At 41.9% G+C, this 26240-nt stretch overlaps 1 protein-coding gene across 1 annotated transcript in view; it reads right to left on the bottom strand.

Annotated features, from left to right (window-relative positions):
• RAB2A (RAB2A, member RAS oncogene family) overlaps window positions 1-26240 on the bottom strand; it is a 134956-nt gene that overhangs the window by 97693 nt on the left and 11023 nt on the right. Inside the window, exon 2 of the mRNA XM_089685311.1 lies at window positions 8891-8962. Coding sequence (XP_089541437.1) covers window positions 8891-8962 — 72 coding nt within the window. The remainder of the gene's footprint in view (window positions 1-8890; window positions 8963-26240) is intronic.

Genomic DNA, 26240 nt, shown 5'->3' with positions numbered 1-26240 from the left:
ACTAACACCAATGAAAGTGGTTCCTTGTTAAAGCCAAATACACCTATGAATTGGGGGCCTTTATTATGGCTGACACCAGCAAAGGGGGAATCCTGATCACTGTTAACATTAAGAACCAATAAAGGAGGGCTTCATTTTCATTGACACTGACAGCAACAAAAAAAAGGGGGGCTTACTTGCTAAGAAAGAATCTTTATTATTGTTCCAACTGACGCCAACGAAGTGGAGTTTATGATTGCTGCCCCTGCCCTGGGATGAACGACCCCTCCCAGAAATCCTTACATAGACATGCCTGTGGTAATGCATAGCTTCCATGCAGGAGGGTGTGAGGGGGATACAGCAGCAGTATCCAGGTGAGAGGTTATCACTGAACATGACTCTGGATATTGATACACCAAGACTGATGGTAAAAATTCCACATATAAACATTTTCAGTCTTGGGTACTTCTTGGATATATAAAAAAGGACAAATGAGAGTACAATGAGAATATTAAAAGCGCCGACTATAAGTGCAGGGTATAAATACAGGCCATGAAGGTTGACTGATTTATAATAACCTTTTGACGTTAATGCAAGGGGTCTCATACCATGCAAGCACCACAAAGAAGTAAATAAAGTTGTTTATACCAAGTGATCCTTATTTCAACATGCACATTCCATTTACTGAGAGCTATGACTTGCCTTGCAAAACACTTTTACAATCATTCATGTGACACTACTATTTGCAGCAGCAATGACCTTTTAAAAGTTGTGCAATTGAAGCATATTTTACATAGTATACAGATTCATATTTCACTTACAGACTTTCACAACCCCCCCCCCCCCCCAAAAGAAACACATTTCCAGAAAATTGGTGGTATTGATTTAGCATCAATAAAAAGGATTAAACCGACTTGTACAAAGCATCTGCCTACTTTTATTTTCAGGTTCATTTCACACAGAAAAAAAAAGCTTGTCTGATGCTGCATAGTACTGTTAACTGAACCCCCTGTGGAGCACAACTGCAGTATTACCCAGGTCCTGCCACCAAACTGATCCTGGTCACTGCCTCTCACGCTACAACCACATACAGTACTTACCTGTCCATGGTCAGGGATGTGCAATTCCTATTACCCGGGACATGTAGTTCCAGGCACAGGCAGGTAGTTTGGTTTTTTACCTTTAGCCCTGCTGCGAGCAAGCAGCAGGGCTCACCTGTCAGTTGGAATCATTCGGGCGGCAGCTTTGCCATCCGATTACTTCCACACAGCCCACGTCAGCCTCTTCCCCCTGCCCGCTATATATGTCCAGGGCTCCGCTTGCCCATCTGCAAGCCCGGAACTGGCTCAATGTGCGCCGGAGGGATGTGATATAGGGGAGGGAGGAGAGTGGACACATCCGCTCCCCTCCTTCTCCTGACCCAGAAGTGATGTGATGTGACGTCACTTCCGGGTCCCCGTTTGACACATTCCCGGTCATCGAGGCCGGGAAAGAATGTAATGCGGTGCGATGTGCACTGCATTACATTCAGTGGAACACAGGGGAGACATCCAGGGTCGTTTAGACCCTGCATGTCTCAAAAAAAAAAAAAAAAAAAAAAAAAGAGAACCTGTCACCAAAACAATCATCCCCTCCCTCCTAGATTGTAAGTTCGAAAAAGCAGGGCCCTCGAACCCCTCATGTATTGTTTCCGTCATGTCTCATGTTCTGTTCCCCTTGCTATTGTACAGCGCTGAGCAAACCCTTTGGCGCTATATAAATACTGTATAATAATAATAATAATCACATAGGGGGCTTTTTGTCCCCTATGCAATTAAAAAAAAAAATATAGCATACAGCCCCCCACCCAAAATTTTAAACGCCCCCCACATATACGCACACAGAAACGTAAAAGCACACGCTCGGGCGCCTACACATGAAAACGTTGATTGTGATACACGTTACATATCACAGCGCACGCCAGAATGAGAGCAATAATTCTAGCACCAGACCTCCTCCGTAACGGATGACCTATAAAAGGGGCTTTAAACAGCGCCACCTAGAGAAATATAGGGTACTAAAGTTTGTTGCCATTTCAGGAGTGCATGCAAATTTAAGGTTTGACATGTTGGATATCTATTTACTCGATGCAACCTCATCTTTTATATATTACAAAAAATTGGATCATTGATTTATTTCAGGCACTTATATAGTGCCGTCAATTTACGCAGCGCTTTACATATATATATATTGTACATTCACATCAGTCCCTAACCCTCAAGGAGCGCACAATCTAAGATCCCTAACCCACATCCATACATACACATATTAGGGCCAATTTAGACAGGAGCCAATTAACCTACCAGCATGTCTTTTGGAGAGTGGGAGGAAACCGGAGTAACGGAGAAAACCCACACAGGCACAGGGAGAACATGCAAACTCCAGGCAGGTGGTGCTGTGGTCAGGATTTGAACCAGCGACCCTAGTACTGCCAGGCGGAAGTGCTAACCATTTAGCCACTGTGCTGCCCCATTTACTGCTTTTTGTGCCCTAAAAATAACTTAAGTGTATTTTTTATGTTTCATAGACATTTGTGATGTGTGAAATAAAAAATTGGAACATTTTATTCTCTAGGGTCTCTGCTTTCAGAACACATATGTTTGGGGGTTTTGTATAATCTTCAGGATTTTTTTAAACGTGTGCAAATAACACAAAAACAGTTCTGTCAGTTAAATGGATAAAGGATAAGCCGGACACTCCCCTTTCCTGACCAGCACTCAATTGGTGCTCATTTCCTAGATTGTAAGCTCGAAAGAGTAGGGCCCTATAACCCCTCGTGTGCTGTTTGTTGTTGCTGTAATGTTTCATGTATTGTCCCCCCCTCTATTGTACAGCGCTGAGCAAACCCTTTGGCGCTATATAAACTCAATGTAATGTAATGTAATAATGTAATTACACTGCAAGGTCTCTCTCCTCCCTGCAAGTCCACGGGTGAGATGCTGGAGAGAGGCAGGGAGGGGAGGAGGAGATATAAAACGGAATGTTAAAAATATTAAACGTTTTAGTCGCCGTAAAGCCCCTTTTGTTTTTAAAAGTCCCAGACATTACTCTAATTTTAACCAAAACCGTATTTAAATCTGCTTTTTTTTTTATCAGGACAAGTAGATTGGGACACCATCTTAGTTCCTGGACAAGTAGTTTTTTCAAAAATGTCCATACCCCTGTATATTGCAGCTACACACTTCAGCAACTCCTACTAGTGTTATCAAACCAACTCTTTTCACCAAGTGCTAAAGTCAGCTGAATGCAAAGAGGCATATGTGCTTTGCTCAAAAAAATTAAAAGAACACTTTGAAAACACATCAGATCTCAATGGGGGGAAAAATATCATGCTGGATAGCTATACTGACATGGACTGGGTAATGTGTTAAAAATGTAAGGATGCCCCATCGTTTGATGCAAATGATCAACCTACAGAGGACTGAATTCAAAGTCACCCCGAAAATCAAATGAAAAAATGATGCAGCAGGCTAGTCCATTTGGCTGAAATTTCATTGCAGCAACTCAAAATGGTACTCAGTAGTTTGTATGGCCCCCACATGCTTTTATGCATGCCTAACATGTTGGGGTATGCTCCCAATGAGACAATGGATGGTGTCCTGGGGTATTTCCTACAAGATCTGGACCAGGGCATCACTGAGCTTCTGGATAGACTGAGGTGCAACCTGGCGGCATCAGATGGACCGAAACATGATATCCCAGAGGTGTTTGATTGGATTTAGGTCAGGCGAGCATGGAAGCCATTTAGTGGTATCAATTCCTTCATCCTCCAGGAACTGGCATGCATACTCTCACCACATGAGGCCAGGCATTGTCGTGAACCAGGAGGAATCCAGGACACACTGCACCAGCGTAGGGTCCGACAATGGGTCCAAGGATTTCATCCCTATATCTAATGGCTGTCAGGGTGCCATTGTCTAGTCTGTAGAGGTCTATGCGTCCCTCCATGGATATGCCTTCCCAGACCATCACTGACCCGCCACCAAAACAGTCATGCTGAACGATGTTACAGACAGCATAACATTCTCCACGGCTTCTCCGGACCCTTTCACGTCTGTCACATGTGCTCAGGGTGAACTTGCTCTCATCTGTGAAAAGCACAGGGTGCCAGTGGCAGATCTGCCAATTCTGGTGTTCAATGGTAAATGGCAATCGAGCTTTATAGTGCCAGGCAGTGAGCACAGGGCCCACTAGAGGACATCGGGCCCTCAGGCCACACTCATGAAGTCTGTTTATGATTGTTTGGTCAGAGACATTCACACCAATGGCCTGCTGGAGGTCATTTTGTAGGGCTTTGGCAGTGCTTATCCTGTTCCCCCTTGCATAAAAGGAGCAGATACTGGTCCTGATAGGCTAAGGACCTTCTACGGCCCTGCCCAGCTCCCCTAGAGTAACTGCCTATCTTCTGGAATCTCCTCCATGCTCTTGAAACCTTCTGGCAATGGCACATATTGATGTGCCATCCTGGAGGATGGCACATATTGATGTGCCATCCTGGAGGACTTGGGACTGCCTGTGCAAGGTCTGTAGGGTCCAGGTATCGCCTCATGCTACCAGTAGTGACACCGACCCTAGCCAAAACGCAAAACTAGTGAAAAACAGTCAGAAAAGAAGAGTAGGAAAAAAATATCAGTGGCCTCCACCTGTAAAACCATTCCTGTTTTGGGGGGGGTTGTCTCATTATTGCCCATCTAGTGCACCTGTTAACTTCATCAACACCAAAGCAGCTGACACTGATTAACCACCCCCTCTGCTACTTAACTGACCAGATAAATCCCAGTAATTTAATTGACTTGATGCTATACTAGGATTAAAAAGCATTCCTTTAATTTTTGTGAGCAGTGTAAATATCCAGACACTACTAAGCAATAATTAGTCTTACAAGCAGGTTGCAGCAGTAGTGATTTCCTTTACCACCAATCATTAAAATAAATTCATTTTCTATTCAGAAATCAACAATGCTGCAACTGGACAGTCTCATGCTTACCAACCTTTGAAAGGATATGTTCACCTTCAGAAAAGCAAATAAAATAAAAGGCACATTCAGGGTTCCTGCAACTGGCAGTGTAAGGTGTTTGCTCATACTTCATATGGGCAGGCAGTTACACAATGACAGGAAGAATAAATGAACTACCTAGATCGCTCTCACCAGCCCCAAGGTAGTTCACTGAGAACTAAAAGCTGTCAGCCGCAAAGGCTCATGATAGTTGTCTCATTTACAGAACTCTGAGTGAATGATGTGGCCGGGTGGGTGAAGCCCCATATAGGCGTATTTTTTAAAATTGTAATTTCAGGGAGAAGATCCCCAATCCGTTGTCATGGGGGGGGGGGGGGGGGGTTGGGGAAGGATCTGGGGGAAGTCTTGAGAATTGCAGGAGCGGGAACAGGTTACATGTGCCACCCTAATAAGGGTGTGGAACATGTAACATGTGCCTGAAGGTGAACCTATCCTTTAAACTATGGCCATGGCAAAGTATAACAGACCCTTATGACAATTCACTTATTCAGATAACAAAAAAAAAAAAAATCAACACTGTGGGCTGTGTGAAAGCGATCAGGCGGCAGGTGAGCCCGCTGCTTGCCCGGGATAAAAAGGTAGAAAAAAAAAAAAAAAAAAAAAAAAAAAACTACCTGCCTGGCACCCGGAAATACATGTCCTGGGCGTCGGGCGGTAGGAATCGAACACCCCTGTTCCTAAACTTGAAATATTTTGCACATTTGTGCATTCCTTAAAATACTATGAAGCCAGCCTGTCCAAGCTAAGCCAGCTGGCACTTTTAAAAGTTACGGTAATTTTGTTTTCTTTCGTAATATGGCTAGTACTAAAAGTATTTATTTCGGTCATAGGGTGACTCCCCAATACAGTGATCCCCAAACTGTGTCCCAGGTGTGGTCTTTGCCAGCCTTTATCAGGCCCCTGGGACACTTTACCTCCCATCGACACAATGAGGTGCTACTCCTCCCGACACCAATCATGGGATAGAATTCCTTTAAAGACAACAACAGATGGGCACTATTCACTGCAGTGATACCAACTGATCTTCCACTGATACTAACACTGGGGCACCATTTTTTTTTTTTTAAACTTGCTCTGATCACCAACCCCAGTACATTTTCATGTTCACTAACCCCTTAGTGTTGTTTGTTTCCTCTGACACCAGGCTGTTTTCTACACCCACTGGTAAAAACCCATAATGTCTAAAAGGGCATTACATTGGCCTGTAGATCAAAGGAAAGTCCAGCAGGCACTACTAAAGCACATATCCTCTTTACTGTATAGAAATGCAGCTTAAAAACACCATACTGTATGCAGTGGGGGAACAAAGGTTCACACGTATCACGCTAACCTCAGCGCTTATTCATAATCCCATAACGTGCTTTTCTACAATAAAGTGGATGTGTGCTTTAGTGCAGCTTCCCTCTTTCCTTTGATCTACAGCACAAGTGTGCGAACTGGGCCAGCACACACGCTGAAGGATTGTAGAGTGTCGGAATGGTGGGCCTACCTGGAGCAGCCATACCTTCTCTTTCTACCTTACTACTATACAGGATTTATATAGCACCAACAGTCTGTTCAGCGCTTTACAATATAAACGGGAGACAATACAGCAACAATACAGTTCAATACAAGAGGGAAAGGAGGGCCCTGCTCCTTGGAGCTTACAATCTAGGAAGAAGGGGCTAGTGGTACAAAAGGTAGTAACTGTGGGGGATGGACTGGTTGGAAGAGTAGAAGATTCCAGTATTAGCTGAGGGCAGGATAGGCTTCCCTGAAGAGATAGGTTTTCAGAGATCGCCTAAAAGTGAGCAGAGTAGGCCATAGTCTGATAAATTGGGGTAGAGAGTTCCAGAGGATGGGGGAAGCTCTGGAAAAGTCCTGGAGACGAGCATGAGAGGAGGAGACAAGGGAGCTAGAGAGCAGGAGGTCTTGCGAGGAGTGGAGAGTATTGTTTGGGTGATATCTAGAGACAAGATCATTGATGTAATTTGGGGCAGAGTTATAAATGGCTTTATACGTTAATGTTTTGAATTTTATACGTTGGGCAATGGGAAGCCAGTGGAGGGATTGGCAGAGAGGGGTGGCAGATACAGAACGGTTAGTAAGGTGGATAAGTCTGGCAGCAGCATTCATGATAGACTGAAGAGGGGATAGCCTGCGATTCGGTAGGCCAATGAGGAGGGAGTTACAATAGTCAAGGTGAGATATAACAAGGGAGTGAATAAGTTGCTTAGTGGTTTCCGAGGTTAGGAATGGGCATATCTTGGAGATGCTGTGGAGGTGAAGTCTACAAGATTTGGACAGTGATTGGATTTGGGGGTGAAAGGACAGATGGGAGTTTAGGATTACACCTAGTACCCTGGCATGAGGGGAGGGACTGATGATTGTGTTATTGATCGTGATGGAGAAAAGAGGGGAGGGGGCACAGGCTGGGGGGGAATACTAAGAGCTAAGTTTTGGAAAGATTGAGTTTGAGGAAGTGGAGTGACATCCATGCCGATATGTCGCTTAGTAGATTAGTAATGCGAGAGGAGACTGAAGGGGTGAGGTGAAGGGTAGAAAGATAGATTTGTGTGTCATCAGCATAGAGATGGTACTTAAAGCCATGGGAGTTTATCAAGTGACCAAGGGAGGTGGTGTAGATGGAGAAGAGAAGGGGTCCAAGGACAGATCCTTGAGGCACCCCTACAGAAAGAGGGAGTGAAGAGGAAGAGGCAGCGTTATAGGTAACGCTGAAGGAGCGCTGCGATAGGTAGGAGGAGAACCAGGAGAGAACAGAGTCTCTGAGACCAAGAGAGTGGAGTTTTTTGAGGAGGAGGGGATGGTCAACCATATCAAAAGCCGCAGAGAGGTCAAGTAGTAAGAGTACAGAGTAGTGGCCATTGGTTTTAGCAGTTAGTAGATCATTAGTGAGTTTTAGTAGGGCAGTTTCAGTGGAGTGTAGTGAGCGAAAGCCAGACTGTAAAGGGTCAAGAAGGTTGTTGTCAGTGAGGTAGGAGCTCAGGCGATTGCAGACTAAGCGTTCTAGGAGTTTAGAGGTAAATGGCAGCAGGGAGATGGGTCTTAAGTTGTTCAGGCTGGTGGGGTCCAGGGAGGGTTTTTTAAGTATGGGAGTGATGTGCGCATGTTTTAGAGGGGAGGGGAAGGCACCATTAAAGAGGGAAAGATTGAAGATGTGAGTGAGGGAGCATAGGATGGAAGAAGAGGGTGACCGTAGTAGTTGTGGGAGGACAGGATCCAGGGGGCAGGTAGTGAGACGGGCTTCCGAGAAAACGTTAGTGACCTCTTCAGTAGTCAAGGTCAAAAGAGGAAAGTGTTGAGGGACATTGGCCATAGTCCCTAGCATAGTAATTGTATTTGGGGCTTAATTCGATTTTCACACAAGAGTCTTTAGTTACTCTGAATTCATCATACCAAGTGAATTAATGTGGTGTTTATATATTTTATTTTAGAACTCATATAGTGAAACACTACTTCAATGAAGCTTCATTGCAAATTCTTTTTTTTTTTTCTCTGGAATTACAAAGTCATTTTATTAACATGCTCAAATACACTGCTGAGTGATTACTTTTTTCAGTACAAGTGTTGTAACAAGAGAAACAATATATCCCCAGCATCTCTACAGTCAAGTCCAAATTATCATCAAAAGTTTACAGTATTCTTCAGTAAACCTAATGAAAGCAGGGAATGCCTGTAATTTTACCTCAAACTCTGCAGAATGCTAATGAACAAATTACACAACCAGGAAGTGAGATCTAGTCCATAAATGAACAGTGTACAGAATGCCCCCAATTTCCTTGCCAGTTAGTACAATATGTTTTAGCTTTTTTTTCTTTTCTTTTTTTAATGACAGTGGAGTTTTTCGTAACTTACCAATTGTCAGGTCATGGACAGGCTGGAACCTTTTGTCTGTGAACTGTAATAGTAGACAAGATTTACCAACACCTATAAAGAAAAAAAAAATTAAGACATAAGGGTTATCCTCAGGCTAGTAACACATACACCATTAAAAGCAATCAATGTAAGTATTAAGCTCATCTAGACATCAGGGGTGACTGAATCCATTCAACTTTTAAAATGTGTTTGCAATTTCCATCCTTTAGATTGGTCCCATGTAAGTTAACTGTGAGACCAAGATGTTCCACCAACTTTCATTTGCAGTAAGAAATCTGACCACCCTAAACAAACCAATGCCAATTCAACAAATTAAAGTTTAACCTCTTAATCTCCCACACATGTATACTCCCATTGGGGTCAACATTTTCATGACTTACAATACAAAAGCAATAAGTAGAGATGCACCGATGCCAATACGGAGTATTTTCAGGAGTGCTCATGAAAATGCTCACGATACCCGAAACCAATACTTTGCGATGCAATTTGCGTCAATACAAAATGGATGCAAATCACAATGCAAAGAATAGCATGCAATTTGAACAGGAATGCAGTGCTATTTCTGTCCGAATCACATTCGGTTTCCCCACTGCTCCTGTGTGAACTCAGGCTATGACAGGCGGGAAACCTCCCTGCACTGATAGCATGTTGTCACAGAAGGAAAAGTCGCTTTAGAGGTCTGGGGATAACAGTACGGGCTAGAGGACATACAGTATCTCACAGAAGTGAGTACACCCCTCACATTTTTGTAAATATTTTATTCTATCTTTTCATGTGACAACACTGAAGAAGGGACACTTGGCTATAATGTAAAGTAGTGAGTGTACAGCTTGTATAACAGTGTAAATTTGCTGTCCCCTCAAAATAACTCAACACACAGCCATTAACGTCTAAACCACTGGCAACAAAAGTGAGTACACCCGTAAGTGAAAATGTCCAAATTGGGCCCAAAGTGTCAATATTTTGTGTGGCCTCCATTATTTTCCAGCACTGCTTTAACCCTCTTGGGCATGGAGTTCACCAGAGCTTCACAGGTTGCCACTGGAGTCCTCTTCCACTCTTCCATGACCACATCACGGAGCTGGTGGATGTTAGAGACCTTGCGCTCCTCCACCTTCTTGAGGATGCCCCACAGATACTCAATAGGGTTTAGGTCTGGAGACATGCTTGGCCAGTCCATTACCTTTACCCTCAGCTTCTTTAGCAAGGCAGTGGTCATCTTGGAGGTGTGTTTGGGGTCGTTCTGTTGGAATATTGCCCTGAGGCCCAGTCTCCAAAGGGAGGGGATCATGCTCTGCTTCAGTGTGTCACAGTACATGTTGGAATTAATGGTTCCCTTAATGAACTGTAGCTCCCCAGTGCTGGCAGCACTCATGCAGCCCCAGACCATGACTCTCCCACCACCATGCTTGACTGTAGGCAAGACACACTTGTCTTTATACTCTTCACCTGGTTGCCTCCACACACGCTTGACACCATCTGAACCAAATCAGTTTATCTTGGTCTCATCAGACCACAGGACATGGTTCCAGTAATCCATGTCCTTAGTCTGCTTGGCTTCAGCAAACTGTTTGCAGGCTTTCTTGTGCATCATCTTTAGAAGAGGCTTCCTTCTGGGACGACAAACATGCAGACCAATTTGATGCAGTGTGCAGCGTATGGTCTGAGCACTGAAAGGTTGACCCACCACCCCTTCAACCTCTGCAGCAATGCTGGCAGCACTCATACGTCTATTTCCCAAAGACAACTCTGGATATGCCGCTGAGCACGTGCACTCAACTTCTTTGGTCGACCATGGCAAGGCCTGTTCTGAGTGGAATTTGTACTGTTAAACTGCTGTATGGTCTTGGCCACCGTGCTGCAGCTCAGTTTCAGGGTCTTGGCAATCTTCTTATAGCCTAGGCCATTTTTATAAAGAGCAACAAATCTTTTTTTCAGATCCTTAGAGAGATCTTTGCCATGAGGTACCATGCTGAACTTCCAGTGACCCGTATGAGAGAGTGAGAGCAATAACACCAAATTTAACACACCTGCCCCCCATTCACACCTGAGACCTTGTAACACTAACAAGTCACATGACACCGGGGAGGGAAACCGGCTAATTGGGCCCAATTTGGACATTTTCACTTAGGGGTGTAATTACTTTTGTTGCCAGCTAACTAGACATTAATGGCTGTGTGTTGAGTTATTTTGAGGGGACAGAAAATGTACACTGTTATACAAGCTGTACACTCACTACTTTACATTGTAGCAAAGTGTAATTTCTTCAGTGTTGTCACATGAAAAGATAGAATAAAATATTAACAAAAATGTGAGGGGTGTACTCACTTCTGTGAGATACTGTATGATTGGTTAACACTGTCACGGGGGCTTGCACAAGAGTAGTGGGGAAATCGCATTGTATCCTTTGCGTTATGATTTGTGTCCATACATTTTGCATGGACGCAAATTGCACCGCGAAGTATCGGCACTCGGTATTGGCGAATACTTGACTGAAAGTATGTATACTCATACTCGCCAATCAAAAAAGGGTATCGGTGCATCCATAGTAATAAGTATACATATTTTTGGATCAAACAAGGCTTTCATTTGGCAGTAATCTTGTGCCGTTATATTTTATTATCTATGTACTTTAAGCTCTGGTTCACAGTGAATACAACTTTGAAATCGTACTACTTCACTTGAAGTAGCACGATTTCAAAGTCGCAGATCAGTCGTGAGTTGCAATGAAATCGCACTACTTCAAAATTGGACTGATTAAGACAGTGCCATAGAAATGCATTAGGTGCGATTTGTAAATCGCATATCACTCCTGAAGTCACACCAGTGTGAACCAGGGCTAAGACAAAAAATATTAACTACCATTCCTTGTACCAGAAGTGTAAATTTTGTGTCATTAACTGGACAACTTACAAAATAAAATTAGTACTTCGTATCTAAAAAAAAAAAAAAAAAAAAAAAAAAAAAAAAAAAAAAAATATAGCAGTCATTTAATGAAGGTACAGTGCATCCAGAAAGTATTCACAGCGCTTACCTTTTGGCACATTTTTTGTTACAGCCTTATTGGATCCAAAATGGATTAAACCCATTTTTTTCCCCTCAATATTCTACAAATAATACTCCATAATGGCAATGTGAAAGAAGTTCGTTTTTGAAATTTTTACAATTTATTTATTAAAAATAAAAAACGAAAAAAAACTACATGTACATAAGTATTCACAGCCTTTGCTCAGTACTTTGTTGAAGCCCCTTTAACAGCAATTACAGCCTCAAGTCATTAGGAGTATGATGCTACAAGCTTGGCACACCTATTTTTGGGCAATTTCTCCCATTGTTTTTTGCAATACCTCTCAAGCTCCATCAGGTTGGATGGGGAGCGTCGGTGCACAGCCATTGTAAGATCTTTCCAGAGATGTTCAATCGGGTTCAAGTCTGGGCTCTGGCTGGGTCACTTCAGGACACAGAGTTGGCCCGTAGCCACTTCTTTGTTATATGGGCTGTGTGCTTAGAGTAGTTGTCCTGTTGAAAGATGAACCGTCGCCCCAGTCTAATGTCCAGAGCTCTCTGGAACAGGTTTTCATCAAGGATGTCTCTGTACATTGCTGCATTCATCTTTCCTTCGACCCTGACTAGTCTCCCAGTTCCTGCCACTGAAAAACATCCCCACAGCATGATGCTGCCACCACCATGCTTCACTGTAGGGATGGTATTGGCCAGGTGGTGAGCGGTGCTTGGTTTCCTTCAGACATGATGCTTGGCATTCAGACCAAAGAGTTCAATCTTTGTTTCATCAGACCAGAGAGTTTTGTTTCTCATGGTCCGAGATTCCTTCAGGTCCCTTTTGGCAAACAGAGGAGTAGCTTCCGTCTGGCCACTATACCATACAGGCCTGATTGCTGGAGTGCTGCAGAGATGGTTGTTCTTCTGGAAGGTACTCTTCTCTCCACAGAGAATTGATGGAGCTCTTTCAGAGTGACCATCGGGCCCCTTCTCCCTCGACTGCTCATTTTGGCCAGGTGGCCTGCTCTAGGAAGATTCCTGGTGGTTCCAAACTTCTTCCATTTATGGATGATGGAGGCCACTGTGCTCATTGGGATCTTCAATGCTGCAGAAATGTTTCTGTACCCTTACCCAGATCTGTGAATTGATACAATCCTGTCTCGGAGGTCTACAGACAATTCCTTGGACTTCATGGCTTGGTTTGTGCTCTGACATGCACTATTAACTGTGGGACCTTATACAGTTGTGACCAAAATTATTCAACCCCCACTGAAATTGAGTGTTTTGGCCAGTTTGACATTGCTTTTGATCATTCAGTCATCTTGCTTACATTTACATTAAAGAGGCACTTGTAGGTCAGACAAATATAACATAACAGTTATAATGAAATAACCACAAATGTCTTTTCTGTGCTCACAGCATTATCAGTTTTATTCAACCCCCAAGTGACATTCAATCTTAGTACTTAGTACAGCATCCTTTTACAGTTATAACAGCTTTTAAACGTGAAGCATAGCTTGACACAAGTGTCTTGCAGCGATCTACGGGTATCTTCGCCCATTCTTCATGGGCAAAGGCCTCCAGTTCAGTCACATTCTTAGGCTTGCGCACTGCAACTGCTTTCTTTAAGTCCCACCAGAGGTTCTCAATCGGATTTAAGTCTGGTGACTGCGATGGCCACTCCAAAATGTTCCAGCCTTTCCTCTGCAACCATGCTCTAGTGGACTTGGAGGTATGCTTGGGATCATTGTCCTGTTGAAAGGTCCAACGTCTCCCAAGCCTCAGGTGTGTGACGGACTGCATCACGTTTCCATCCAATATCTCCTGGTACTGAAGAGAATTCATGGTACCTTGCACACGCTGAAGCTTCCCTGTACCTGCAGAAGCAAAACAGCCCCAAAGCATGATTGACCCTCCACCATGCTTCACAGTAGGCAAGGTGTTCTTTTCATCATAGGCCTTGTTCTTCCTCCTCCAAACATAGCGTTGATCCATGGGCCCAAACAGTTCTAATTTTGTTTCATCAGTCCACAGAACACTATCCCACAACTTTTGTGGTTTGTCCACATGGCTTTTGGCATACTGCAGTCGACTCTTCTTATTCTTTGGAGACAGCAAGGGGGTACGCCTGGGAGTTCTGGCACGGAGGCCTTCATTACGCAGTGTGCGTCTTATTGTCTGGGCTGAAACTTCTGTACCCACATCTGACAAATCTTTTCTCAGTTCCTCAGCAGTCACACGGGGACTTCTCTCCACTCTACGCTTCAGGTAGCGCACAGCAGTCGAAGTCAGCATCTTCTTTCTGCCACGACCAGGTAGCGTTTCAACAGTGCCCTTTGCCTTGAATTTGCGAATGATGCTTCCTAAGGTGTCTCTTGGTATGTTTAACATCTTTGCAATCTTCTTATAGCCATTGCCCTTCCTGTGAAGAGAAATCACCTCTTCTCTTGTCTTCCTGGACCATTCTCTTGCCTTCACCATGTTTGTAACCACACCAGTAAATGTCTAGAAGGAGCTGAGTATCACAGTCATTTTAAAGCTGCCTAATTGGTGCTTATTATGCTTGATTGCTGCTCGGTGACATCCACAGGTGTTTTCAATACCTGATGGAAAGCACCTGTATGAACCTCTGTTCTTCAGAGTGGTAGTCTTTAAGGGGTTGAATAATTGTGGCAATGAAGAAACCACATAAGAACCATTTACTACTGTATTACATAAACAATTGATGTCATTTTAGTTGCATTTGGGTAGTTACAACGTCCTTGTAGGATTTGATTCTGAATACAATTCCAAATGTACACTATAGTCCCTAAACCCCTTTACAGCATTGGGGGTTGAATAATTTTGGTCACAACTGTATAGACATGTTTATGCCTTCCCTAATCAGTCAACTGAATTTCCCACAGGCGGACTCCAATCAAGTTGTGGAAACAAGTCAAGGATGATCAGTGGGAACAGGATGCACCAGAGCTCAATTTTGAGTGTCATGGCAAAGGCTGTGAATACTTATGTACATGTGTTTTTTTTTATTTTTAATAAATTGCAAAGATTTCAAAATGAACTTCTTTCACGTTGTCATTATGGGGTACTGTTTGTAGAATGATGAGGAAAAAAAAAAAGAATTTAATCCATTTTGGAACAAGGCTGTAACATAATAAAATGTGGCAAAAGTTAAGCGCTGTGAATACTTTCTGGATTCACTGTACATGCCATGCAAACTAGTGGTGTACCGAAATGAAAATTCTGGTGCCGAAACTGAAAATGAGAATTCAAAATGCACTTGGCTGAAAACCAAAACGTGCAGTTTTTAAAAATGAATATATATTTTTTGGAATAAAATACACTTTGATTAAAAAAAACAAGAAAAAAAAAACACACAATATATACTTCAGTTTTGTAAAATATGAAAGAGGATGTTATGGCGAGTTAATAGATACCCAACATGTCATGTCAAACTGTGGAACTTAAAAAATCTCCATGGGTGATGCTTTAAAAATTTCTACAGGTTAGCAGTGTTAACACTACAGAGAAGGTCTAGTGCTAGAATTGCTCTGACGTTCGTGGTGATATGTGGTGGTGAGGTGATGTGTGGTTTGAAAAGTTTACAAAAGTGTGCGTGGCCTACGTATGCGTTCACCACAATGTGCAAGCACATCGCACCGCATTTTGCAGTCCGACTTCGGGGTGTTAAACAACCGCAGCGGTTTGCATGAACGGGGTGCAATTGTGATGCGGTGTGGAATTCGCACATAAATCACTGAATTCTGCACCGTATCAGTGTGAACCCAGGCTCAAAGCTTAGCTGAACAGGTCGATTGGGTGTCATGCCTCAGATTCTGTCTGCTCCAGTGTTGATAAATTTCCCCCAATGTATTTATGAATGAAGCCTGTAAACACCGTTTGTGGGTTTTGTCCATATAGAGCCACAGTTGAGATAAAGTTGGACAGCAGGGCCATGGCAATTTCACCAGAGGGCAGGGCATGGTAGAAATTGGGATTAAGCCCAAGAATTAATCCCAATTCCCAAAGATTGAGAAGTAAAGGATTCACCCGATATTTAGATTCGCTATTTATTGTACATTCAGTATCTTTAATTGGTTGAAGTGTTTGTCTGGGAAAATAGCCAAATTTAGCCATAAAGCTTTCTCTCTAAAAGGTGTCCCTGTATTATTTTTTTCCTTGTTCCCATAATAAGGAATAGCTTATATTACTCACTGTGACATTCATCAGGCTTATAAAATGCTGTCAAGGACAGATGCTGGAAGCTCAGCCCCATACATAGAGTGTATGGAAAGGCTCTTGGGAGTCTTAGAAGCAATGTTTTGAAGTGCAGTATGTACGTATGCAATCATGCATGTATGTACGTACATACGTATGTGTGTATATATAGAGGGACAGAGAGATGAGGGATAGTTCAGCAGGTAGGGGTGACAATGCTGATTTAAAATAGGGAAATGTGTACAGTATAAATTGAAGAGATGTACAAAATGTTTCCCCCACCCTGTTTCCTTCCAGGACAGCCATTGAGCCATGTTGCTCCTCCCCAGGACAGGAAGCACACTGCCAGATTAGGATTTAAAAAGGCATGTAGCATGTCATTGGTTTTGGTTCAAGCGCTGGAATCATCCCAAAAGGAAATAGTTCTCTAAAAAGTTAAAAACACAGATTTCTATTTGCTAAGACCCATCTCTGGTTTGGAACAAGTATCTCCAGTTGTTCTGACCTGGCTTTTGAAGATATTGGCATGCTCAAGGATCCAATGAATAGAAAGGGCAATGTGCATCTTAAGCGGCCTGAGATTTGGCTATGGCTAATCTTAAGGCAGCTCTAACCACAGCATGTGCGGTAAAAACTTTAGAAATTTTGTCTCTCACAGTTACAAGCCCACCTAGAAATTGATACATGCAGAATATGGGGTAGAAGATATGTAGAAGACCTGTGAGAGGGCAACAGGCTATACTTATAAGTTTCGGATTTACGAGGTAATAGATAGTCATGTGGAGCCCCCTGGATGCCCAGACTACATGGGGAGCAGTGGCAAGATAGTTTGGAACTTTGTGTCATCTTTTTTTTTTTAATTTTTCTTCAAACATTTTTTTGTTTATAGCGCCAAAAATAAAAAGTGCACAGGTGATCAAATACCACCAAAAGAAAGCTCTATTTGTGTGAAAAAAAGGACATTTATGTACCATGTTGCATGACCGCGCAATTGTCTGTTAAACTAGCGCAGCGCTGTATAGCAAAAAAGGGCTTGAATTGCAGTATCTATACCATAGTTTGCAGATGCTATAACTTTCACACAAAGCAATCAATATACACTTATTGGGATTTTTTTTTTACCAAAAACATGTAGCAGAATACATTTTGGCCTAAATGTATAACTAACTTTGAGTTTACTATATATTATTTGTATAGCTGAAAGTAAAAAATATTGTTTATCTTAAAAATTTTTCGGTCTTTTTTGTTTATAGCGTGAAAAATAAAAAGCGCACAGGTGATCGAATAACACCGAAAGAGAGCTCTATTTGCGTGAAATAAAGGACATAAATTTCGTTTGGGTGCAGCATTGCATGACCGCGCAATTATCAGTTGAATTAGTGCAGCTCCGAGTAGCAAAAAGAGGCCTGGTCATTAGGGGGGTAAATCCTCAGGAGTGCAAGTGGTTAACCAACATAAACAGGGCAAGAAAATATCAAACAAAAACCTAGCCATGTCCCAACTCTCACTACACAGTACTGCAGGTCCTATCATACTGATCAAGTCTTCCACTTGTCAGCCACAACATACACAGCTTGTTAGTTTCCACCAACCTTTCAGCTCTCCAGATAGGACTTGTCTGATCCCCAAGCCAAGAGCTCTGGCTATAGGTCCCAGGTGGATTTATTTGCCCACAGAGAGAGGGAAACCCTGCACTGGACCTCATATCAGAGATCCCTAAAAAAGTATAGGAAAAAAACCTGGGAGATCTATAAACCCCAAACAGGATTTTCCCGGGTTCCTTTGGGACGGCCCTGCCACACCTCCTATAGAACTTCAAATCCAGGTTCTGCAGAAATTAATTCAGAACAGACAAGCCTAACTCTTATTGCCCCTTTCTGGCCAAGGAGGGCCCCCCGTAGGTCCTTCCCAATCAGTCCAACCTCGTCTCTCAGGGGCTAGTTCCACATCCTTGTGTCTACAGCTTGAAACTAGTTGCTTGGTTTCTGAGGAAGGGATTTAAAGACAACAGAGTTTCGGAGAGAGTTATTAAGACCACATGCACACTGGATATTTGAATATTGCTGGTAACGTTAGCTGTGTAAAATCACGTTAAAAACACAAGTTTTTCAGCTTTTTTTTTTAGCCATTTGTATTAGCATTTAGCGGCATTTTTTAGCGTTTTCTTTTTACCAAAAAATTTAATTTTTTTTGTCAAAAAAAAGTAAAAAAAATGCTGGTTTGCTGCGATTTATCACATTTTTAAGTGTTAGAGCATTGTTACAGCTAACAAACTCCTCTAGAAACCCACTAGATCTGGGCTTTTTTACAGCCAAAAAAATGCCCGACAAAAAACGTTGATTACAGTCTAGGTGTGCATGGACACATAGGATAACATGTTGGGGGGTTTACAGGAAAAATGTCAAAAACCAAAACCAGCAACTGTAAAAATGTACAGTGTGCATGAGGACTAATAGACAGTTGTGAACCAGTCATAAAAACCATGGAAAAAAGTTCAACCCAGGGATAGAAAAGGACGATGGCTTTTGTCAATTTGAAAATTTTACAAGATGGGGCAAACAACGGTCTAGCTCCCAGTACCTTGAATATGCAAGTTGTAGCCCTAACTGTATTCTTTCACAGATCCTTACTTGAAGACTCAATTATTCTGTTATTTAAAAACCTTATCTCATAAAAGAACAGCCAAGATCAAACTGTGTCCCAGCTGAGATTTGTCCGTAGTTTATCCCCAATTTGCAGGATGTAAGAATAATTTCCATTTAAGCCAAATATGGAGGACTTCTCACCTGTAAAATAGTGTTGATCATCGCTATTACTTTTGCCTGTAGGGTAAGTGAACTTGGTCAAGTTTCTCTACATTCATTCACCACTGCTGGTTGGACCTGTTAACAAGATCAGGCTTTTGGGCATAAGGTCCTCCAAGCAGTGGTTTCACCCTAGTTGGTAAGTTCTCAGATATCATACGCCTGGAGGACCACCTTTTAAAGTCCTAATCTGGAAATGTGTTTCCTGACCTGGGGGAGGAGCTCCATATCTCAGAGGCTGTCCTGGAAGACTAATGGAAATAGAGTTAATAGCAAGTCTAACTCCATTTTCTTTCTTGCCCCGACATATACTTTAGGAAAAGATTTCATGGCTTTAAAATAAAAAAAATATGAGTAATTTGGATCACAAAAGCATACGGAGTCAACAGCTTCCCGACTGCCCTATAGCAGAACTACTGCTACAGGGCAGCAGGGCTGCGCAAAATCATGTACATATATACATGATTTTGCATTTTCGGGTAGGAGGCGCATACGCATCCCTACCTGTGCCGCCTCTGGCGGCTACAGCTGTAGATCACCGGGTCCCGGACGGAGATTTCCCGCCAGCACCGGCTGATAGCCAAGGAACACTGACAAGGGAGAGGTCTGTATGAAGACAATACAGATCTCTCCCGTCAGCACCAGCATGCTGCTTTGTATTGCTCTGCATGGCAGGGCAATACAAAGCAGCATTCTTACATAGTAAAACAGCACATAATGTGAAACACACACACAGCACACAGTTAACCTTTGATTGCCCCAGATGTTAACCCCTTCCTGCCCAGTGTCATTAGTACAGTGTCGGTGCTTTTTATTAGCACTGATCACTGTATAAGTGTCACTGGGGATGTCAATGGCAGTTAGTCAGTTCCCCCCCCAGTGTCAGAATGCCTGCTGCAGACCCGCTGATCACTGCCATTACACACACACACACACACATATATATATATTTTCATACACACACACACATTTCCAGTATATATATATATATATATATATACACACACCGCCATTTGTAGATGCTATAACTTTCCCTTAAACTAATTAATTTACACGTACTGGGATTTTATTTTAGACATGTAGCAGAATACATGCTGGTCAAAATTTGACGAAAATTTGATTTTTAAAATTTTTTTTATAATTATCTGTCTTTTTTTGCTTATAGCGCAAAATATAAAAACTGCAGATGTGATCAATTACCACTGAAAGAAAGCTCCATTTGGGGGGAAGAAAAGGACACATTTTATTTGGTTGCAGCGTTGCATGACTGCATAATTGTCAGTTAAAGTAACAGAGCCGTATCGCAAAAAATGGCCTTGGCCAGGAAGGAAGTAAATCCTCTGGAGGGCAAGTGGTTAAAGATGGAACACTGAAAAGCTGACTTCTACAGCTACTTAACTTGTGGATTTCCTGCTCACTACTCTTCAGTGGCAATTTGTCGCACCTGTAAGTCTTGTCTCTTTATACATGACATCTTACACAATTCTCACTCAACATGTCATTTATTATGCTTACTACTTGAGCAAAACACACTTCAAGCAACAACTATTCACACACTTCAGTATTCAAGAAGAGAATGAGATGGTATGAATGCCGTGCATCTTATTTGTTAGCAGAAATCCATGTAATGACAAAGTGGGCCCATGATGTAAAAAAGTCAAACAAGCAACATTTACGCACACACTTCAATATTCTGAGAAGACAATGAAATGGGATGAATGTTTTTCGTATTGCAATTTGTCAATAGGTTTGTTACAATGACAAAGTGGGCTTACAATGTAAAATAAAACAACTTTCCATTAACATTAACAAGCATACACACTTACAGAGGAACTGAAGCCAAGACGTTTTGCTATAAAAGCAGTCTGTGCTATTAGATGTATACAGACTAATCTGCTTTTTGTTCCTCTGTGCAACCCATGTCCATTTTTTATTACTGCAGTCATTAGGCCTCCTCATACTTTAAAGGACAAGTATAGCCTAAGCTTTTTTTGGCTGTATTTCAATGGGGCACAGGAGTGCAGTTTGTTTTAAACTCCTTGCAGGGATGACAGCACAGGCTAGACAGCTTCTGATTGGTCAGCACCTTGATGATACTGACCAATCAAACCATCTAGCCTGCTGCAAGGAGAAAAGAAAGCTGTAGGGATTTCAAATTCCCGGACCTGTGCAGAGTATTTTCGTCATGTGAGAGCATGGGATTGGTGCAGGGAGGTTTCTGATATGACAAGTCTGGGTTCACACAGGAGCGGTGGGGAACCCACATGCAATTTTGTTCAAACCGCAAGCTAGTCTTTGCAGTGCGATTTGCGCCCAATAATATTGTAGACACAAATCGCACTGCAAAGTATCGGTTTCAGGGATTGGGAGCATTTTCACAAGTACTCGTGAAAATAGTCAGCTTTGGCACGGTTACCGATATCTCTGCATCCATAGCTGTATTACATGCTGTTCATACTCACTCAGTCACTGACATTCATTTCCGTACTTTGCAACAAACCTGGTTGATCCTGCTGCTCTCTATCTCCACCTTCTGTTCATGTCCCCAATTCGGTTAGGGATTTTGCAGCTGCAATGACAACTCTGTACATGCTCAGGTTTCCAGTGAATTTCCATACTGAGCATTTCCTCCCCATCACATCTGAGCAGCCTATGCGACTAGAGTCACACATGTAGGTGTGTACACAGTAGTAAATGACAGCCTATTCCCTCCCTCCTCCATGCCCACTGACCAGCTAAACACAATGGGGCAGGATATTACACCCCCGTTATTCTAAGATACAGGCTGGAGGTGGCATGACACAGCCTGTGACTTGCTGTAATCCACCCACACCATGTTATTTCCACAAAAAATTTAAAGATTTGATTTAAAAAATATTTGTATGCCAATTGAAAACAGTTTGATATTTATTTTTACGCTCTATTCCAAAGCCTGGGGGCATTTGGAAGGGGGAGGGCCCAGAAGTGCTGACAAGAAGTCGGAGGAGGAGGCGGCTCATAAAGCCATTGCACAGAGCAGGTAAGTATAACACATTTGTTATTTTAAAGAAAAAAAGTTTGAGCCTTTAGAACAACTTTAAAGTGGTATTAACCAGTAGCCGCCCGGCCAATGGCCGTTTGGTGGCTTGAAATGCGCTCCTGTATTCCGGGTGCACGCCATTTGGTGTGCTCCCGCACATGCGCAGTTTGCGGCACAGCAGCGGGATCTGTCACGGGCCGTGCACCTCGGACACGGCCGATGACAGCTCCGAGTACCGGCTCCCGTAGCTGGTACCATGTGACCTGCTGTGACCAATCACAGCAGGTCACATGATAGTTGTATACAATGGATGGCTTCATTCATGATGCCATCCATTGTATACTAGTGCCTAGCTGTGAATGGTCACAGCAGGTCACATGCACATGTCATGTGATTAGCTGTGACCAAATCACAGCTAAGCACAAAAAAAAAAAAAAAAAAGCTGAATGAATCGATTTCATTCAGCTAAATGCTTGCTTATAGCAAAGTAATTCTTTGCTATAAGCAAACTGTGTATAAAAAAAAAAAATACTGATCACTCCCCCAAAGTAGTACAATGTTACTATGGTAACATTGTACTACTTTGGTCATAGTAAAATATGAAAAAAAAATCTTTAAAAAAATGTAATAAAAAATTAAATATAATAAAAAAAAAATATATATATATTTTTTTTTTTTTCATACTGTCACCAGTCAGTGTCCATGTTCACCGCCATGCCAGTTATATGACGACGCTGTACTGCACTGGTGACACTATGTAAAAAAAAAAAAATAGTGAAAATAATTTTTTTTATTTTTTCATTTTCCGAAAAATTACGACAAAAAAATACAACTTCAAAAAACTCGCCATGCCTCTTATGAAGTACGTCGGACTGTCTACTCTGCAAAAAGGGGTCATTTGGGGGATATCTGTACCATTCTGACATTCTTGGACCTCAAGAAATTAGATTGGCTGTCAGTACTTCAGGATTGATCAATATTCAGATCTATACCACAGTTTGTGAACTCTATAACTTTCCTACAAACTAAAAAATACATCCTAATTTGGGTTATTTTCACCAAAGACATGTAGCAGAATACATCTCGGCCTAAATTTATGAAGAACAATTATATATTTGTAAACTTTTATAACAGAAACAAAGAAAAATGTGTTTTTTTTTTCAAAATTTTTGGTCTTTTTTTGTTAATTTAGCAAAAAATAAAAACCCCAGCGGTGATTAAATACCACCAAAAGAAAGCTCTAGTTGTGTGAAGAAAATGATAAAATTTTAGTTTGGGTACAGTGTTGTATGACCGCGCAATTGTCAAAGTGTGAGAGCGCTGAAACCTGAAAAATGGCCTGGGCAGGAAGGTGTAAAATCACACGGTATTGAAACGGTTAAACTCTGCCAAGAACAATTGGAAAAATGGGCCCCATGCATGTTCATGTTATAATGCACCACATACTACCATATTATGGCAGACTTACCTGTCAAATGGTGCACTCCAGTGCTGCGCTGTCACCGCTCCCAAGCGTATTCATCTTAGCCCCATCTTCCTCGTTCCGTCTCGAGCCGCATGAATAGGCAGGCCACAATAAGTGCACAGGTGTGATATCACCAGGGCACACAGCAGGTGCCAAAAATGAGGTCTGAGACAGGCTGATGACAGAGCATTTATGAAAGAAGAGATCATTAGAGTTTCTTCTGTTATAAAAACTCTGCCTGTGTGCGTTTTTTTTTTTTTGCAGACTAGACTAATACCACTTTAACCACTTGCCTACTGGGCACCTTCACCTCCTTCCTGCCCAGGCCAATTTTCAGCTTTCAAAAATATATATAATCCTACACCCACAGTTGATCCAGAGGAAGGCAAAAAAAAAAAACCCAGCAAAGCATGATCCAATTTGCTTATGCAGGGAAAAAAATTACTTCCTGATCCCCCGAGAGGCAATCGGATATTCCCCGGATCAACTTTACCTATAAATGTTAGTATCCAGTTATATTCTGTGTATCTAAGAATCCAGGCCTTTTTTAAAGCAATCCATTGAGCTGGCCAGAACCAACTCTTGAGGGAGTCTAATCCACATTTTCACAGCTCTCACTGTGAAGAAACCTTTCCATATTTGGAGATTAAATCTCTTTTCCTCCAGACGTAAAGAGTGCCCCCTTGTCCTCTGTGTTGACCTCAGAGTGAATAGCTCTACACCGAGTTCACTATATGAACCACTGATGTGTTTATACATGTTGATCATATCTCCCCTTAATCTACTCTTCTCAAGAGAGAATAAATTCAGTCCCTCTAATCTTTCCTCATAGCTGAGCTCCTCCATACTTTCTCCGGTTCCGCAATGTTCTTTTTGTGAATTGGTGCCCAAAACTCAACAGCATATTCCAGATGAGGTCTTACTAATGATTTATACAGGGGTAATATGATATCTCTCTCTGGAGTCTATACCTCTTAATACAAGAGAGGATTTTGCTCACTTTAGAAACCTCAGCTTGGCATTGCATGCCATTATTAAGCTTGTGATCTACCAGAACTCCCAGATCCTTCTCCACCATTGATTGCCCCAGTTGTACCCCCCCTAGTATGTATGATGCATGCATATTCTTAGCCCCCAAGTGCATAACCTTACATTTATCAACATTAAACCTCATTTGCCAAATAGTTGCACAATTAAATAGTGAATTGAGGTTGGTTTGTAAGTTGAAGACATCCTGTAAGGACGTTATTCCACTGCACAGCTTGGTGTCATCTGCAAAGACTGAAATGGGATTTTTAATTCTAGAGCCTATATTGTTTATAAATATATTAAAAAGTAATGGTCCCAACACTGAACCTTGGGGTACACCACTAACAACCCTAGACCAATCAGATTATGAATCATTAACCCCCACTCTCAGAATACAATCTTTTAGCCAGTTTTCCACCCATTTACATACGGATTTTTCCAAGCCTGTAGACTTTACGTTACAGATTAGCCATGTGTGGGGAACTGTGTCAAACACTTTTGCAAAATCCAAGTATACCACGTCCACCACCACCCCTCTGTCCAAGGTTTTGCTCATCTCAAAAAGAATCAGATTTGTTTGACAACTTCTGTCTTCCATGAATCCATGCCGTCTGTTGCTTAAAATATTTTTTTCCAGCAAGAACTCATCTATGTGGTCTTATTAAACTCTCCAGTATCTTCCCAACTCTAGAAGTTAAACGAACAGGTCTATAACTACTTGGTAAAGATTTTGACCCCTTTTTAATAATTGGTACCACACTGGCCTTATGCCAATCCAGTGGTACTATGCCAGTCATTAAAGAGTCCCTAAAAATGAGAAACAATGGCTTTGAAATGACAGAGCTCAATTCTTTAAGGTCCCGTGGATGTATGCCATCCGGTCCAGATGCTTTATTCAGTCTAAATATTTTTGGATCATATCAATTGTGAGGCAATGTGGATCATCTGGAGATGTGTCAATACCATGCCCATTATGGACAAGAGCTCCCCCATGCTCCTTTGTATACAAAGAGCTGAAGAAGGTATTAAATAAATTTGCCTTCTTTGTCCCCAGTCACCCAATTTATATTATTTTATAAAAGGCATACATGCTCGGACCGGACCTTTATACTATTAATATATTTGAAGAATTTTTTGGGGTTGGTCCTGCTATCTTTTGCAATCGGTCGTTTGTTTTCAATTTTTGCGGCCTTTATTTCTTTTGCATATTCTGTTATATTCTTTGTAAAGTTTAAACGATGATAGTGTTCCTTCATTGTTATATTGAATAAAAGCTCTTTTCTTATTATCTATAGATTTTTTAACTTTGGTCGTGAGACACATAGGTTTGATTTTTAGCCTTTTAAACTTGTTGCCCATGGGAATATATTTTGCAGTGTGTTCACATACAGTCTTTTCGAGGAATTCCCATTTCTGTGTTGTGTTCATTGATGCCAATATTCCCTCCCAGTCTAAGTCTTGGAGAGCAGCTCTCAGCCTTGGAAAATTAGCTCTCTTAAAATTGAGCGTTTTTATTTTTCCCATATGTGCTCGCTGTTTACAGCTAACAAATTAAATCATGTTATGGTCACTGCTACCCAGATGTTCTTTTATATGGGCATTCATAATAAGCTCTGCATGGTTTGAGATTACTAGGTCCAGCAGAGCATCATTCCTAGTAGGGGCCTCTATGAACTGTACCATAAAATTGTCCTGTAGCAAGTTTAAAATTTTTTGCCCTTTATCTGATCCTGAAATACCATTACTCCAATTTCCGGGTAGTTAAAATACCCTATTTTTATCATTGTCCCAGCC

This window comes from Staurois parvus, unplaced genomic scaffold (assembly GCF_062004578.1).
Source record: "Staurois parvus isolate SC_StPar_1 unplaced genomic scaffold, SC_StPar_1.0 ptg000371l, whole genome shotgun sequence".
Classification (NCBI taxonomy): domain Eukaryota; kingdom Metazoa; phylum Chordata; class Amphibia; order Anura; family Ranidae; genus Staurois; species Staurois parvus.
Note: the sequence above shows the minus strand (reverse complement) of the source record. Positions and strands in the feature narration are given on the sequence as shown.